This window comes from Lipophrys pholis (assembly GCF_963383615.2).
Source record: "Lipophrys pholis genome assembly, chromosome: 13".
Lineage (NCBI taxonomy): Eukaryota > Metazoa > Chordata > Actinopteri > Blenniiformes > Blenniidae > Lipophrys > Lipophrys pholis.
The window spans coordinates 5,276,444-5,289,002 of record NC_137632.1 but is presented as its reverse complement, the minus strand read 5'-3'; the positions used below and the strand labels follow the sequence as shown (position 1 = coordinate 5,289,002).

Here is a 12,559-nt window from a genome sequence, read left to right as displayed (position 1 = left end):
TGCCCCCAACGTTTATGCGTGAAAGTGTTCTTCCAGGAGTGTAAGTTATCCGAGTCGCTCACAACTCACACTGTCTAAATGTAGGAGAGAAAGAGTTCGGCCAGGAACAAATTTGTTGTTGAACGCCTCAGCAGTTCCAGCCAAAGCGAAAGACCCCTGCATGTCATTCACTGTACCAGAGGGGGCTGTGTGAATAAATGAATAAACTGGAAAAACGGACAAAGAGTATTCGTATCGGGTCAAACTACCTCATGATGCTTAAAGCAAAACATGAGAAAATAACAATTTGAAGGGTTGTCCTTAAAACACCCGTTTCTAAAACCATAAAATACCTTTACGTTTGATTTTCCATAAACTTTTAACAAGCGCAAAAACTACTCGACATATTTCCTTTCAGAGAGCGACAGGCTGTATGATGGTATAGTGGTGAGCCTGGGTTCTCTCTGTGCAGGCATGGCTTTACTCCCAGTCAGAAATAATCTGCATAATGTTAGTTGGTGGTTGTTAAAACTTCCCTGATGTGAACGTGAGTGTGTGATTGTTTTCTTCTCCCTGTCCGACCCCTCAGGGCCCTTATAGGAAGCGGTATGAATGAATGAATGGATGGATGGATGATGATGTCTTTCAGTGTGTTCACCTTTTCATCCCCTCCACCAGAGCTACTTCATCCGGCGAGGAGGAGATGTAGAAGGAGGTGGGCCTGCCCTGGTGGATGCCCCTCTTGATGCCGTCCACCGTCTCCTCCTCCTTCACCTGGACCGTGTGACACAGGCAGAGCGCTCGGAAAAATAGATCTTCATGTTCCTGCAAACAGACAAATACAGCAATCAGGTTTCTACAGTTTTCCGGCCACAGCAGACTCACTTTAATTATTGTTGTGATACTTGGGTTGGACATCTCTCAGAAAACAGACGTACAGCAGGATTTCTGTTCAGCAAATGGAAGCTCTGGCAAGGGAGCAGGCTTCTCTCTCTCTCTCTCTCCCTCCGCAGGCATCTGTGGTGGCCACTGCTCTCCATGCTGACTATACAATTTTTATTCTATTAAATCTAAACTAATCTTTGTTCCTCTGCCATGAATGCAGAGCTCATCACTTTTACAAGTACCAGAGGACTTTTTCCCCCTTGTAAGACAAAGAAAACACTTAGGCTCTACAAAGGAAATGTCGAAGTTTTCTGAAGTAGATACGGGCAACTGTGTCTGGCATCAGCTGTAAGGAGTAAAACAAACAAGCATGCATGCTTACTGATGCCTATTTAAAATTGTTGGCTGATTTATTTATTCTGTACGTTTCTCGTCTCTGCACATGTGCAAGTAAAGTCCAGTTTGCCGTCAGGCAGGATTTGGTGAAGTGTGCACACTCACTCTCCTATATCCTCCAGGCGAGGAGTCAATCATGTCTATACTGGAGGCGGCGCTGAGGATCTGGCCATTGCAGATTGCATGCGGGATGTAGACGTTCCCGTCAACACAGCACTCGATAAACTCCATGTTGTTCTCCGTCAGTGTGCCTGTCTTATCAGTAAACACATACTCCACCTGGGCGGGAGGAACAGGAAGGGTAGAGTGAGGGCAGGGCTCCACAGCGCGTACATCCAGATAATCTCTGGGGATGTGTGCGTGCCGGTGTACCTGTCCTAGTTCTTCATTCAGGTCCGACGTGTTCACCTGAGCGCCCTCTCCCAGCTCCTCATCGAACATCTCCTCGTCCCAGGTGATGAAATAGGAGCCGAGAAATTTCTGCATCTCTACCGTTACGTACATCGACACGGGGATGATGTAATTGAATAAGACCATGAAGGCCAGGAAGTCTGTGAAGGCTCTGATTACCTGCAGGATGAAGGAAGACAAACAGCAGCTATGAAATCACGTTAGCGGCTGGGCGGTGAGACTTTGGCTCTTCTGCGGAGAAGCGTGGACGAACCACGTGGCGCTGGCGCTCGTTCTCAGTGCGATGGTTGTACCAGGGTTCATCTCGGTCTGGAGACCACTGCCAGGCGTACTTCAGCACCGTGTTGATCACTGCTTTGCTGATCAAGATGCACAAATACACGATCAAAAAAGCGTTCATCGACCTGCAGAGAGTTCAGAGTGGTCAGATTATCAGGATGTAAAGCGCCAACTCTGAATCGTGTGCAGCGAGAGGAGGAGGAGGAGACATGATTCATACTTTTCCACAGCGGAGCGCTTCTGAGATTTAGACTGGTAGTTAAGTGCCATCTTGGTCTCCATGCCAGTATAGACCGCAACAGCTGAAGGGAGAGAAAACATTGACATGAGCCTTTAGTAAACACAACAACATTTCAGCACTCTGCATGTAAAATTTACTTACCATAAATATGTTGCGTGTTCTTCAGCGTTGCTCCTCTAAGGAGCAGGTTCTCTGCACCAAGCGGTCTGCACAACAGAAACACCGTATTTAAAGATACACTATCAAATATGTTTATTAATCTGAGGAAGAAAATTGGCTCGGACAATATGTGAAGGGGAAAACTAAACAAACGAAGCTTGTTGACTTTAGTTTGGCCTCTGATCTTAAACCAGGTTAAACCATCCAGTGATGCTCAGTTTACATTTCATCCAGCTACATCTTTGGTTTAATTTATTCATGTTCCCCCCACATCCGTCTATACTTGTTTCATGCATCCACCCTCTTCCTCCATCCTTCTCTTACCAGCATTGATTTAATCCATTCATCCTTCTCCTACGAGACTTCCTTCACCCATTCACTCATCCTCCTTTAACATCCTCCTTACATCCCTCAATTCATCCCTTCATCTTCTACTCCTCCATCACCTACGTCATGTTTCATCTATTCACCTTCATCCCATAACCTTCCCTTCTTATCCCTCTCCTGTCATGTCTTACTGTACTGTATACTGTATACCACATGCTTTCTTCCCCTCCATCTATTGTTTCATTCATTCATCCGCAGCTTCCCATCTATGCCTCATTCTATATCTTTCCACTACAATCCTTTATTTCATCCATCCAGTCTCCCTGCGTCATTCTTACACTACATACCGTATTTAATTTATTCATCATCCTGCTACATCATTAATTTCATCCAATCTTCATCATGCATCTCTTCCCTAATAATCCTTCATTCAGCCATTCATCCTCCCCAAACATCTCCGTTGATACAACCAATCAATGTATTCCTTCTTCTCATTTTCCCATCACTGTCGTCCGTATACTGTTTCCCTTTGCCACATCCCACATTTCATCCCTTCATCCTACATCTCTTTCATATCCACTAATTGTTTCATTCACTCACCTGCTTCCCTTTAAAACCACTAAATATTTCATCCCTTCATCCTCACTCCACATCGCTTTCCTACCAGAACTCGTTTTATCCCTCCATCCTCCTCTTGCACCTCTCACCGACATTCATCAATTTATCCTTTCTACCGCCTTCACACCTCTTTCCTACTATTGTATGTCTATTTTAATAAATTCAGGCGTTTGTGAAGCACTTTGGGTTTCCTTGTGTGTGAATGCTTATTTACAAATAAATTCTTGATTCCACTACGATTCTTTTTAAACCGAACTCGGATTTATGTTACTATTTCAAATCATCCCTGCGCTACTCATCCCTTTTTATATGTTTGAATCCTATTTCCTTACACTTTGTCTCGTTTATTTCAACGAATGTTTGGGGAAATACTTAGAGATTGGTAAACAATCTGCTGAGTCCTTTTCCTATCCAACTATTTGATTCACAAAATCATCTCATAAAATGTATAAACTACACACCTGACTACAGGCTCTTCTTTATCCTTGTAAATATTGATGCGTCCCACGAATCTGGAAGAAGTCACAGCAAAATCAAATCAAGACGCGCACAGAAACGAGATTAGAGGCCGAAAAGGTCTGGATATAAGCATGCATCAGTGAGCGTGTGTCACACTCACTTGTAGAGGTCAGGCTGTGGTTGTTCACATTCAATAGTGGCATGTAGCGAATCCACCTCCCGCTCTGTTCTAAAGGCCATGGTATCTGGTACAGCATAATAGGTCTGAGATAAAGGTGGAGAAAGGGGGAAGAAAAAGAAGACGACAACAGGGGAAAATGTCATCCACAGCCACTAATGAGAGCAGGGTTCATTTGATGCTTTAGCCTCAGCAGGTGTCCTAAATGACCAGGAGACATTAGGAAGGGGGAGTGGGGCTGCTATGGAGCGCTCCCCGGGTCAGCGCCGACAGCATGCTGCGATGGCGAGCACATCAGGGGGTCGACCTGAGAGAGCGTGTGCGAGGTGGGAGCACTGAGTGGTCCGTGCCACACGAAAGGGCAATCAGTGTGTGTGTGTGTGTGTGTGTGTGTGTGTGTGTGTGTTGGTGGAGGCGCAGCCATGCGTGCTGCTGTGTGAGTGACATCAGTGAACATCAGATGAAAAGTGAAAATGCGAAAGGAAGGCGTGACGATGTGTCACCTTCACTATCGTTTATCTGTGCGCACGTGTTCATTTACACTAGCAGGGATGCAGCTGACCACCATTTCTGCCACTGAATTTATCTGCTGGCTGCTTTTCTTGATTATTTGATGTAAACATTACAGTTTTCAACATGTCTATCCCGGACTACAAAATGGTCTATTTGCATTATATTTCAAGACATTCCATGTCCTTAATGTTTGAGAGTCTAATCTATTCTAGGTGCAGCTATAATCACATACATGATAAAAAAGACAGAATTGTTTACCGGCGTCTGAATATGTTGTCCTGATTCATTGTTTCCGACATGAATTGATTTCTTTGATAATAGGAATGCATGGGGAAAGCAAATCTCATCAGTAACACTATTATACTATTACATAATCACAGCAGCTCTTTGTGAGTAAACATGCATTGTCTTATTTCCAAATGGTTTATACGTATGTATTATTTTATCATCGTAAAGGGCATAAAATCTAGATGCATCCATATTCCAGACTTTTGAAAACCTGGGGTTTTTTCAAATCATGAAAGGTAATAAGAGCCAAGTGAAATGACTTTTTACTCCAGTGATTACCTTATGACTCGACTCCCCGTCGAGGCTGGCGGTGGTGACATAGCAGGTCCCATCATGGCGGCTGGAGGAGAGCAGGATGAGGTCGCAGGGGAAAGTCTCGTCCTCTCGCACCACAACCACATCCCCGACCTGATGGGAGGCGACAGACACAAACAAATTCCCTGCATTTATTCATCTTTCGCGCACATAAACACAAGTAAAAGACAAGCAGACAGACCTGCGGGTAATTGTCTGCTCACCCTTTACCATTCTTTTTTTTTTTTTTTTTGAAGGATTGAGAAGTTGCATAACGGATTATGCGAGCAGAGCAGCTTAAACTCTGATAAATCCCATCTCCACGGTGACCATACACATGACACACGCGCTCTGATTTTGCATGATTAATGTATTCATCATTATTCCTGCTCCCAATTCACACTCTAATCCTCTGTGTTTGATCTATGGTGGGGAGAAACCCTGGTGTAGGAAACACTGGAAGACACAGCGAGAGGAAGAGAGGAGGAAGAGAAGAGGAAGAGAAGAGGAAGAGAGACCTTCACTGGCAAAATCAAACAGAACAGGACAGACCGAGACGCCTTTAAGTGTGTGAATGTCAAACGTTCCTCTCAACCAATGAAATTCCCAGAGATGGTTACACAAACTGAAGTGCTCTGTAACCTTTAAGACTCGGCAGCTGTATTGACAGCACATTGCGAGCGGACCCTCGACATCCCACACAGCCACAGCAGCCGACGCAGCAGAAATTAAGCGTACGAGCACCTGCTGACACCCCGCAGTAATACACTGTACTGTATCTACACATCTCCAGAGGAAGTGATGAGCCAGACGCTCACATTATGCTGCGTGACACTGTTTTCATTCACGCTCGACTGATGCAGGAGCAATTTCTGCAGAGCAGCAAGCCGGCAAAGTGACGCTGGCTCATGTTTTAACTCACAAATCTTGACATCCACCCCTGCAGCTGTTGCCAGGGCTGGTACTACTGTAAATAAGATCCAGCTAAACGGCGAATAAAAGAGGAACAACCTCAAACAAAGCTAAAAGAAAGTGGAAAATGTGGCTTTTGTTTCAAATACAAACATCTTCTTGACATCATCTTCAGTTTACTTTGAATCTTCCTTTGGTGGTTTATTTGACCGTATCTCGTTTTAATCTATTCTTTTGTCTTTTGAGATTTTTAAAGGTTCTATTATCTTGTTTTTACACCACTTTCACCACATTTCTATATTTGATCTTGTCTAGCTGCTGTCCTAAGTCTAATCTCTTTCTTTCATTTAAATGATCAATCTAAGTTTATCTTTAACATCACTTTTCTTTTCCCACCTTTTTCTTGTATTTTTTTATTCAATCCTTCATACAATGATAACAAACCAGGAGTGATCCTGTTATCATTGTCAATCCTTGTATGAATCCCTTTTAAATTACTAAAATTGATGAAATAGTTTCTCTTGTCATCTTGATGCAAACGGTGTTTGCCCTTTTTTGATACAAAAATGTATTTCACTGCACGTTCTTAATTTCAGGTTTTTACAAAGTTCTGAAAATCAGCAAGGACCAGAAGTTTAAAAGTTCACAAGTTGAAACCCCTCAAAACGATTAAAAAATATGTTGATTCTACTTGGCGTCTACTCTTGACAGCCCATGAACAGATCAAAACAAATAATATTCCTCTCTCGCTAACAAGCAACAGCCGGAGCTGGATTTAGATCTCCCACTTTAGCCAGATTTACTCTGCTGACTGCGTTTTCAAAATGAAGGTCTCCGGGTTAGGCTCAGTCATAAACGGCACGTGAACCGAACGCAAGGCAGCAAACATGCGTCCGGCTCATCTGTCGGAAAGGAAGAAGTGTATTCGATTTCAGCAAAGCCAAACAACACGAGGGGCGATCGCAGGATTCCTCTAGTTTCAACACAGGCGATTAAAGGGAAACCTGCAGTTTCACCTCAGATACTGAGGAGACTAAAGCTTCTAAAAGACGTTTCTGAGCTTTTAATTTGGTAGGAAACTTTGAACTTTTTGAGTTGATCAAAAACAGTTGGCAGAGAGGTTTTCTGAAAGTCTACTTTTTTTTAAATAAAAAAAATAAATAAAAATAATGAATAAATAAGTATATAATAAATAAAATAATAAAAAACTCAGAAGTATGTGCACATCAACTCTTCCTGCACTCTGATCCACTCGGGATAATTACTGATTCTATTTTGAATAAAATGCACTTGAACCTTCACAATGTCTCTCCTGCACTAATAAAAGCATGGGCTTGATTCTCTCAGGGTCTGTACTATTCAAAACGTCTTAGAATGACGATCAAATCTGGATGACGCCTCATTTTCTCCTAATGATTTCTTTTCTCCTAAACTTTTGTGATGATGAGAATATATATCATTGTTCTTTCACTATATTTCATTTTAATTGTGGCTGAAAGGAAATCTAATAAGTCAACAACTGCAGTTAATTTGGAATAACTATTTCAAATCAAACCTATGCTTTTGGACTGTGGGGCGAAACCAGGAAACACACAATCGTATCTGTGTACTTACTTCAGTATTCGTCTGTAAGTAAACCTTTCATTCATTTATGTTTGATGAAAAATTCTGAATATCCTTTGGGATCAATAAAGATTTTTTTAAATCCATAAATCCATCTCTCGTTTGACCCGCTCCCACTAGAAATACATAAATATAGAAAAACCACAGATATTTTCAGTTTTCAGGTCAACTGTGTGAACTGTTTTCACCTCTGATCAAAAGCAGTACTTGACTCACTTTGAACTGGACATGAAAACAAGAAACAGATCAGAAATGAAAGGCAGCCACCGGGAGGATCAGCTCTGAAGGGTTTACATGTTTAAAAAAACAAAAGTTACGAGGCAAACCGAGCCTCGCTAACAAACGGTGATCTGCTGTTGCATCAGGGTGACATCAGAGAGCATCAGGCGATGATGACAGGAATATCCTAACTCATGAAATACATCAATCCCGTTCAGCCTCGCGGGGATTCTCGTGTGCTGCAGCGAGGGACCGTCTACTACACTTTCAGTGCAATTAACTGGTGGGAAAAACAAGCCAGTGGGAGAGACAGGAAGCAAACGTGGGCTGCAGAGCGGGAGGGGAAAGGGGAGCGACAGTTATAGAAAAAGTGAGCTATGCAGCAGTACGGCAGCGATGCTTTGTGTCCTCAGGTGCTATGCTGCTATAATGAGGCCATTCTTACCCGGAGCTTGTGACTCTGTGTCCTCACCACCTTCCCCTGCTGCACCACGTCCACCGGACACTCGTTTATAGAGCAGTCAGCTTTGTGTCTGAGCCAGTCCTCATAGCCCTGCGAGAGGAATGGAAAACAAGGCTGTAAGGGGAAAACAAGAGAAATCGAATGTGTTTGTTGGTATGAGCGGGGGAAAGAGGGGGAAAGATAGATTTTTGTACAGAGAGAATTGGGGCCACCATGAGATCAAATGAGAGAGAGAGAGAGAGAGAAAGAGGTGAAAGTCATGCACTGTAATTAATTAGCATTGTGCTCTCTGAGCTTAGTGACCTGTTTCCTGGATTTCTAGCCAATGTGTCATGTTTTAGATTTATGTCCCAGTAAAGCTCAGGCTTCCTGAGCCCGAACGGCTCCATCTATCAGCTATAGCACCCCATCCCTCAGCGCCGGGACACAGTAGAGAGGATGCATCTCCCAGGGGCATGGGATCCTCAGCTCCAGTGATTAACAGAGGAGACCATTCATTATCATATTTCTCACATCACCAGACATATTCAATGGCATGTCCTTTCACTTGGAGAGGAATGTGCATATACAGATAATAGGGCAGTCGATTGGTGGGGAGTGTGTGTGTTTGTTTGCGCGTGTGTGTGTGTGTGTGTGTGTGTGTGTGTGTGTGTGTGTGTGTGTGTGTGTGTGTGTGTGTGTGTGTGTGTGTGTGTGTGTGTGTGTGTGTGTGTGTGTGTGTGTGTGTGTGTGTGTGTGTGTGTGTGTGTGTGTGTGTGGAGGATAGTTGTGGGTATTATTTCCTGGGAATGCCAGTGTGTGTGTGTGTGTCCTACCTGTTTTATTGCGGTGACAGTGATAACGAAGAAGAGGGGCAGGCCGCTGGTGACCGGGCTGGTGGGGGTGTCGATGATAAGCTGCAGGGGAAAGAAACAGTGAGAGGAAGATGTAAAAGCCCGCGGGGGGGGGGCGGAGAAAGGAGAGGATGCCATTGCCAAATACTGCGACGCCAAGTGTGGAAGTGCAGAAGGAAAAAAGTTTAAATAGGAGCGTCAGCATCACTGCACAAGGAGGTTGATTCCCAAATATTTTTTCTATTATTGCAAAAATCTTTACACATACAGAGAAATGTGGGGGAGGAAAGCAACACAGCAAAGTTATAGTTTAGAGAGGAAAAATGACACTGGAGCTGCCTGCCCGGCCTGCTTTGTTACGAGGACTCGGTATTTCACACACTGCTGTTAAAGAAAATACAAGACAGGCTGGAGCTGTGGCTCCGTTTCTTTCTGCTCTATTGAAACTTTAACTGATATTCAGAAAGTTCCACTTTACAATTTGTGAAGACCTAATTTCAGCTCGGGCGTGGAAACTATAAAAATATGTGTGGCATTCGCACTATGGGAAGATATAAACAACATGCCGACAGCTGTAAACAGTGCGTCGGTGACGCGGGTGAGCTGCAGCAGATTACTGAGAATAAATTAGTTTTGCTACCTGAGCTGGGTCGCTGCACATAGAAAGCAGCTGGCTGCTTCAGTTAGACCTCAATATACATGAAATATAAACAGGAATTTATAGCTGATGGATGGAAATGACTACAGCAAGAAACTTTGAATCTTAAATGATATGAATCAGGCAAAAATGTTCAAAATATGTTGTTTTTAAGGTCCTTATTTTAATGCGTTTCTGTGTTCTTGAATCCTCTCAGTCATCATTCTGACCCGTGGAAGCGTTCATGCGTTTGCACAGTTAGAAAATTCTTTTTAGGATGAAATTTTATGCTTTTTCATTCATGTAACGTTACTTCCACCAAGTCATCATCAAGAATTCCATTGTTAATTTGTATTAACAATTTTTTATTTTAAGCTAAAAAACCCATAAAAACAGAAATCAATACAATTCCTCAAAAAAGCCACACCTACTAAAGTTACTCATTATAAAGCTATGTAACGGGAACTATTTACATTCAGTTGGGTTAGCCACATTATCTTACACACCTCTAAATGTCTACAAACAATGTCACTAACTACATTGGTTTTTTTGCTTTTAGGTCAACAGTGGAAATCAGAAAATTCCATGCAGGTTGTCTCCTGTTATTGACCTGACAGGAAGTCAAACTGTTCAGCTTATCTTCATTATTTCAAACGTCTGATAAATAGATGTTTACACTTTTGAAGCATTTGGATGCTTCACTTAAATCATCAAATCACAGACCGACGGGAGGAAAAACAACGGCTTCTTAAAATTGAGGAAATCTCACCTGAACCAAAAATATGACCAAAAAGTAGAAGTTAGCGATCCTTCTGAACTGCTCGAACAGGTTCTTGGGAACAAAGTTCCAGAAGGTGTACTGTGGGGTAAAGTGACAGCAAAATTACTATCAAGACACATAAACATGGGAAGGGGGGGGGGCAAGACAAAACAAAACAAAACAAAAAACAAAACAAAACAAAACAAAACAAAGGCACATGGTAACAGTCCCTCTGGCGAGAGAAACTGTGATAAACTGCTTGACAAAAGGAAGAGAAGTGAAATGTGTCATCCTTAATAACGTTACGTCGGGAGAGATTACATGGCTGTCTGAGTGTGGAACAGAAGAAGCAGCGCGATGACAAACGGCTCAGGGGCTGCGGCTCGCTCACCTTGGAAGAGACAATGCGGTTGTCGGGATAACGCTGAGGGATGTAGGCCTCAGCTCCCGGCGGGGGTTCTTTATGCCCGATATACACCGTCCGACTGTCCACCCAGTTCTCCTCCCCCACACACTGACGAAGAAAGAGATGATACGTAGAGATATAAATAGAAATACAGGTACAGAGGGAGAGAAGAAGATGCGCCTGAATCACACTGTTTGGCTGCGTGAGCTTAACTCATGACCTGCTTCTAGGTTCTGTGTTGGGATTTTCCTCGCCACAACGATTAGAACCAGGAAAGAAGAAACTGGCAAAACTATTCGCCTCTTTAACTGAATTAAACTGACCCGCCACAATAAAGCGAAAACTCGCTGCAGACGTTTGTTGAAGAAGCCTCCTGGAAAGTTCCCAACGACATGAACTCGACCATCAGGCACCAGAGCTTTTATTTTGTTATCACCAACAAAACGTTAATGCTGAAGCATCGGGCAGCAGCTGCAATTTAGAGAAACTCCGTCCATCATGTCTGCCTGTTGTTCAGGGCTCAACGCAGAGAGACCTCCAGCTCGTCTGGCTGTGAGGCAAGAACGCTAACCGTTGCTCCACCCTAAAGCCGACGTAGGAAATATCAGGTGCAGTTTACACGACAGTGTTTTTGGGTGAAAATATTTTTGGAAAACGGCTGAGAAAAAGTGGAAGTTTTTGAAGAACGCTCCGACGCCGTCTCCGTGTAAACGGGGGTAAACGCAACTTTTTGAAAAACGCTGCTACTGGTCATGCGCACCACGGCTTGGGCGGGGCGATTTGGCCGAAAAAGAAAAAATTGTCAATTCGATTTAGATTTTTTGTCTCTCAATGCACTTAAGAATGAGTGCAGACATCAAATATATTGTCAAAAGTGCAACTTTATTGCTGTGATTGTCATCGGAGTTCAAATGCATATAAACAAAATAAAAAGTGAATGAGGCTCAGTCATTCAACAAATTCAAGCTTTAACTCGGATTTAAGCAAAAGTGTAACAGCAACTACGGAAACCCACAAGGATTGATAGAACGGAACGTGAATAACGCCAAAAAACTGTCGGGAGAAAAAAAACTCAACTTGCTAAATAAAATACAAATACAAATTCGATGAATCGATTAAATTGATTTTTTGCCCAGCCCGAACCACGGTCGTAGTAAATAGTTCTTCTTCAGGCGCTCGAGGTAGAGGGACAATAACAACAATGGCGGCTGACTCTTGAGAATCACCCGTAATAACAGTCCAGCTTACAAATGTACTCCCATTGTTAATGTTCATCACGTTTTATTCTCTGCATGCATGTGTGTGCGGATTCATTGAAACAAACAAACTCTGAAACGATGCGTTTTCATTTGAAATGCTGTGTAAGCGCGTCCCTCATCACCAAATAGCAAAACAGTTTTCTCATACACAGAATACGGATTCAAGCTTTCCGACGTTCAACCTTTTCTCTGGATTTTTCAACAGAAATCTGAACAATTTCCTGCACCTTTACAAAAACATTCCTCACGAATGCAGTGACGCTGCTCTGGATTGCGGTGCAACGTATTTATTCTGGTCAGGATGAAGAGCAACTCAGACCAAAGTGTCAGGAAACACGCTGTTCTACAAGACGGTGTCACACGACGAGCGATCCCTCTGAACAAACATGTTTGCAGACAAGACAGGCCCGGCTGAGGGAT

The 12,559-nt window shown here is 43.1% G+C and overlaps 1 protein-coding gene across 2 annotated transcripts in view; it reads right to left on the bottom strand.

The window, feature by feature from the left end:
* The window catches only part of LOC308118383 (phospholipid-transporting ATPase IH-like), a 44,176-nt gene that overhangs the window by 17,995 nt on the left and 13,622 nt on the right, over positions 1–12,559 (bottom strand). For both annotated transcript variants that reach the window (XM_080477779.1, XM_080477778.1), the window contains exons 2-14: positions 10,866–10,988; positions 10,484–10,573; positions 9,060–9,140; positions 8,227–8,334; positions 5,013–5,141; positions 3,915–4,018; positions 3,757–3,807; positions 2,333–2,397; positions 2,171–2,252; positions 1,925–2,075; positions 1,633–1,830; positions 1,366–1,539; positions 638–804 (exon numbers count right to left, since the gene is read on the bottom strand). In XM_080477779.1, coding sequence (XP_080333905.1) covers positions 638–804; positions 1,366–1,539; positions 1,633–1,830; positions 1,925–2,075; positions 2,171–2,252; positions 2,333–2,397; positions 3,757–3,807; positions 3,915–4,018; positions 5,013–5,141; positions 8,227–8,334; positions 9,060–9,140; positions 10,484–10,573; positions 10,866–10,988 — 1,523 coding nt within the window. The remainder of the gene's footprint in view (positions 1–637; positions 805–1,365; positions 1,540–1,632; positions 1,831–1,924; positions 2,076–2,170; positions 2,253–2,332; positions 2,398–3,756; positions 3,808–3,914; positions 4,019–5,012; positions 5,142–8,226; positions 8,335–9,059; positions 9,141–10,483; positions 10,574–10,865; positions 10,989–12,559) is intronic.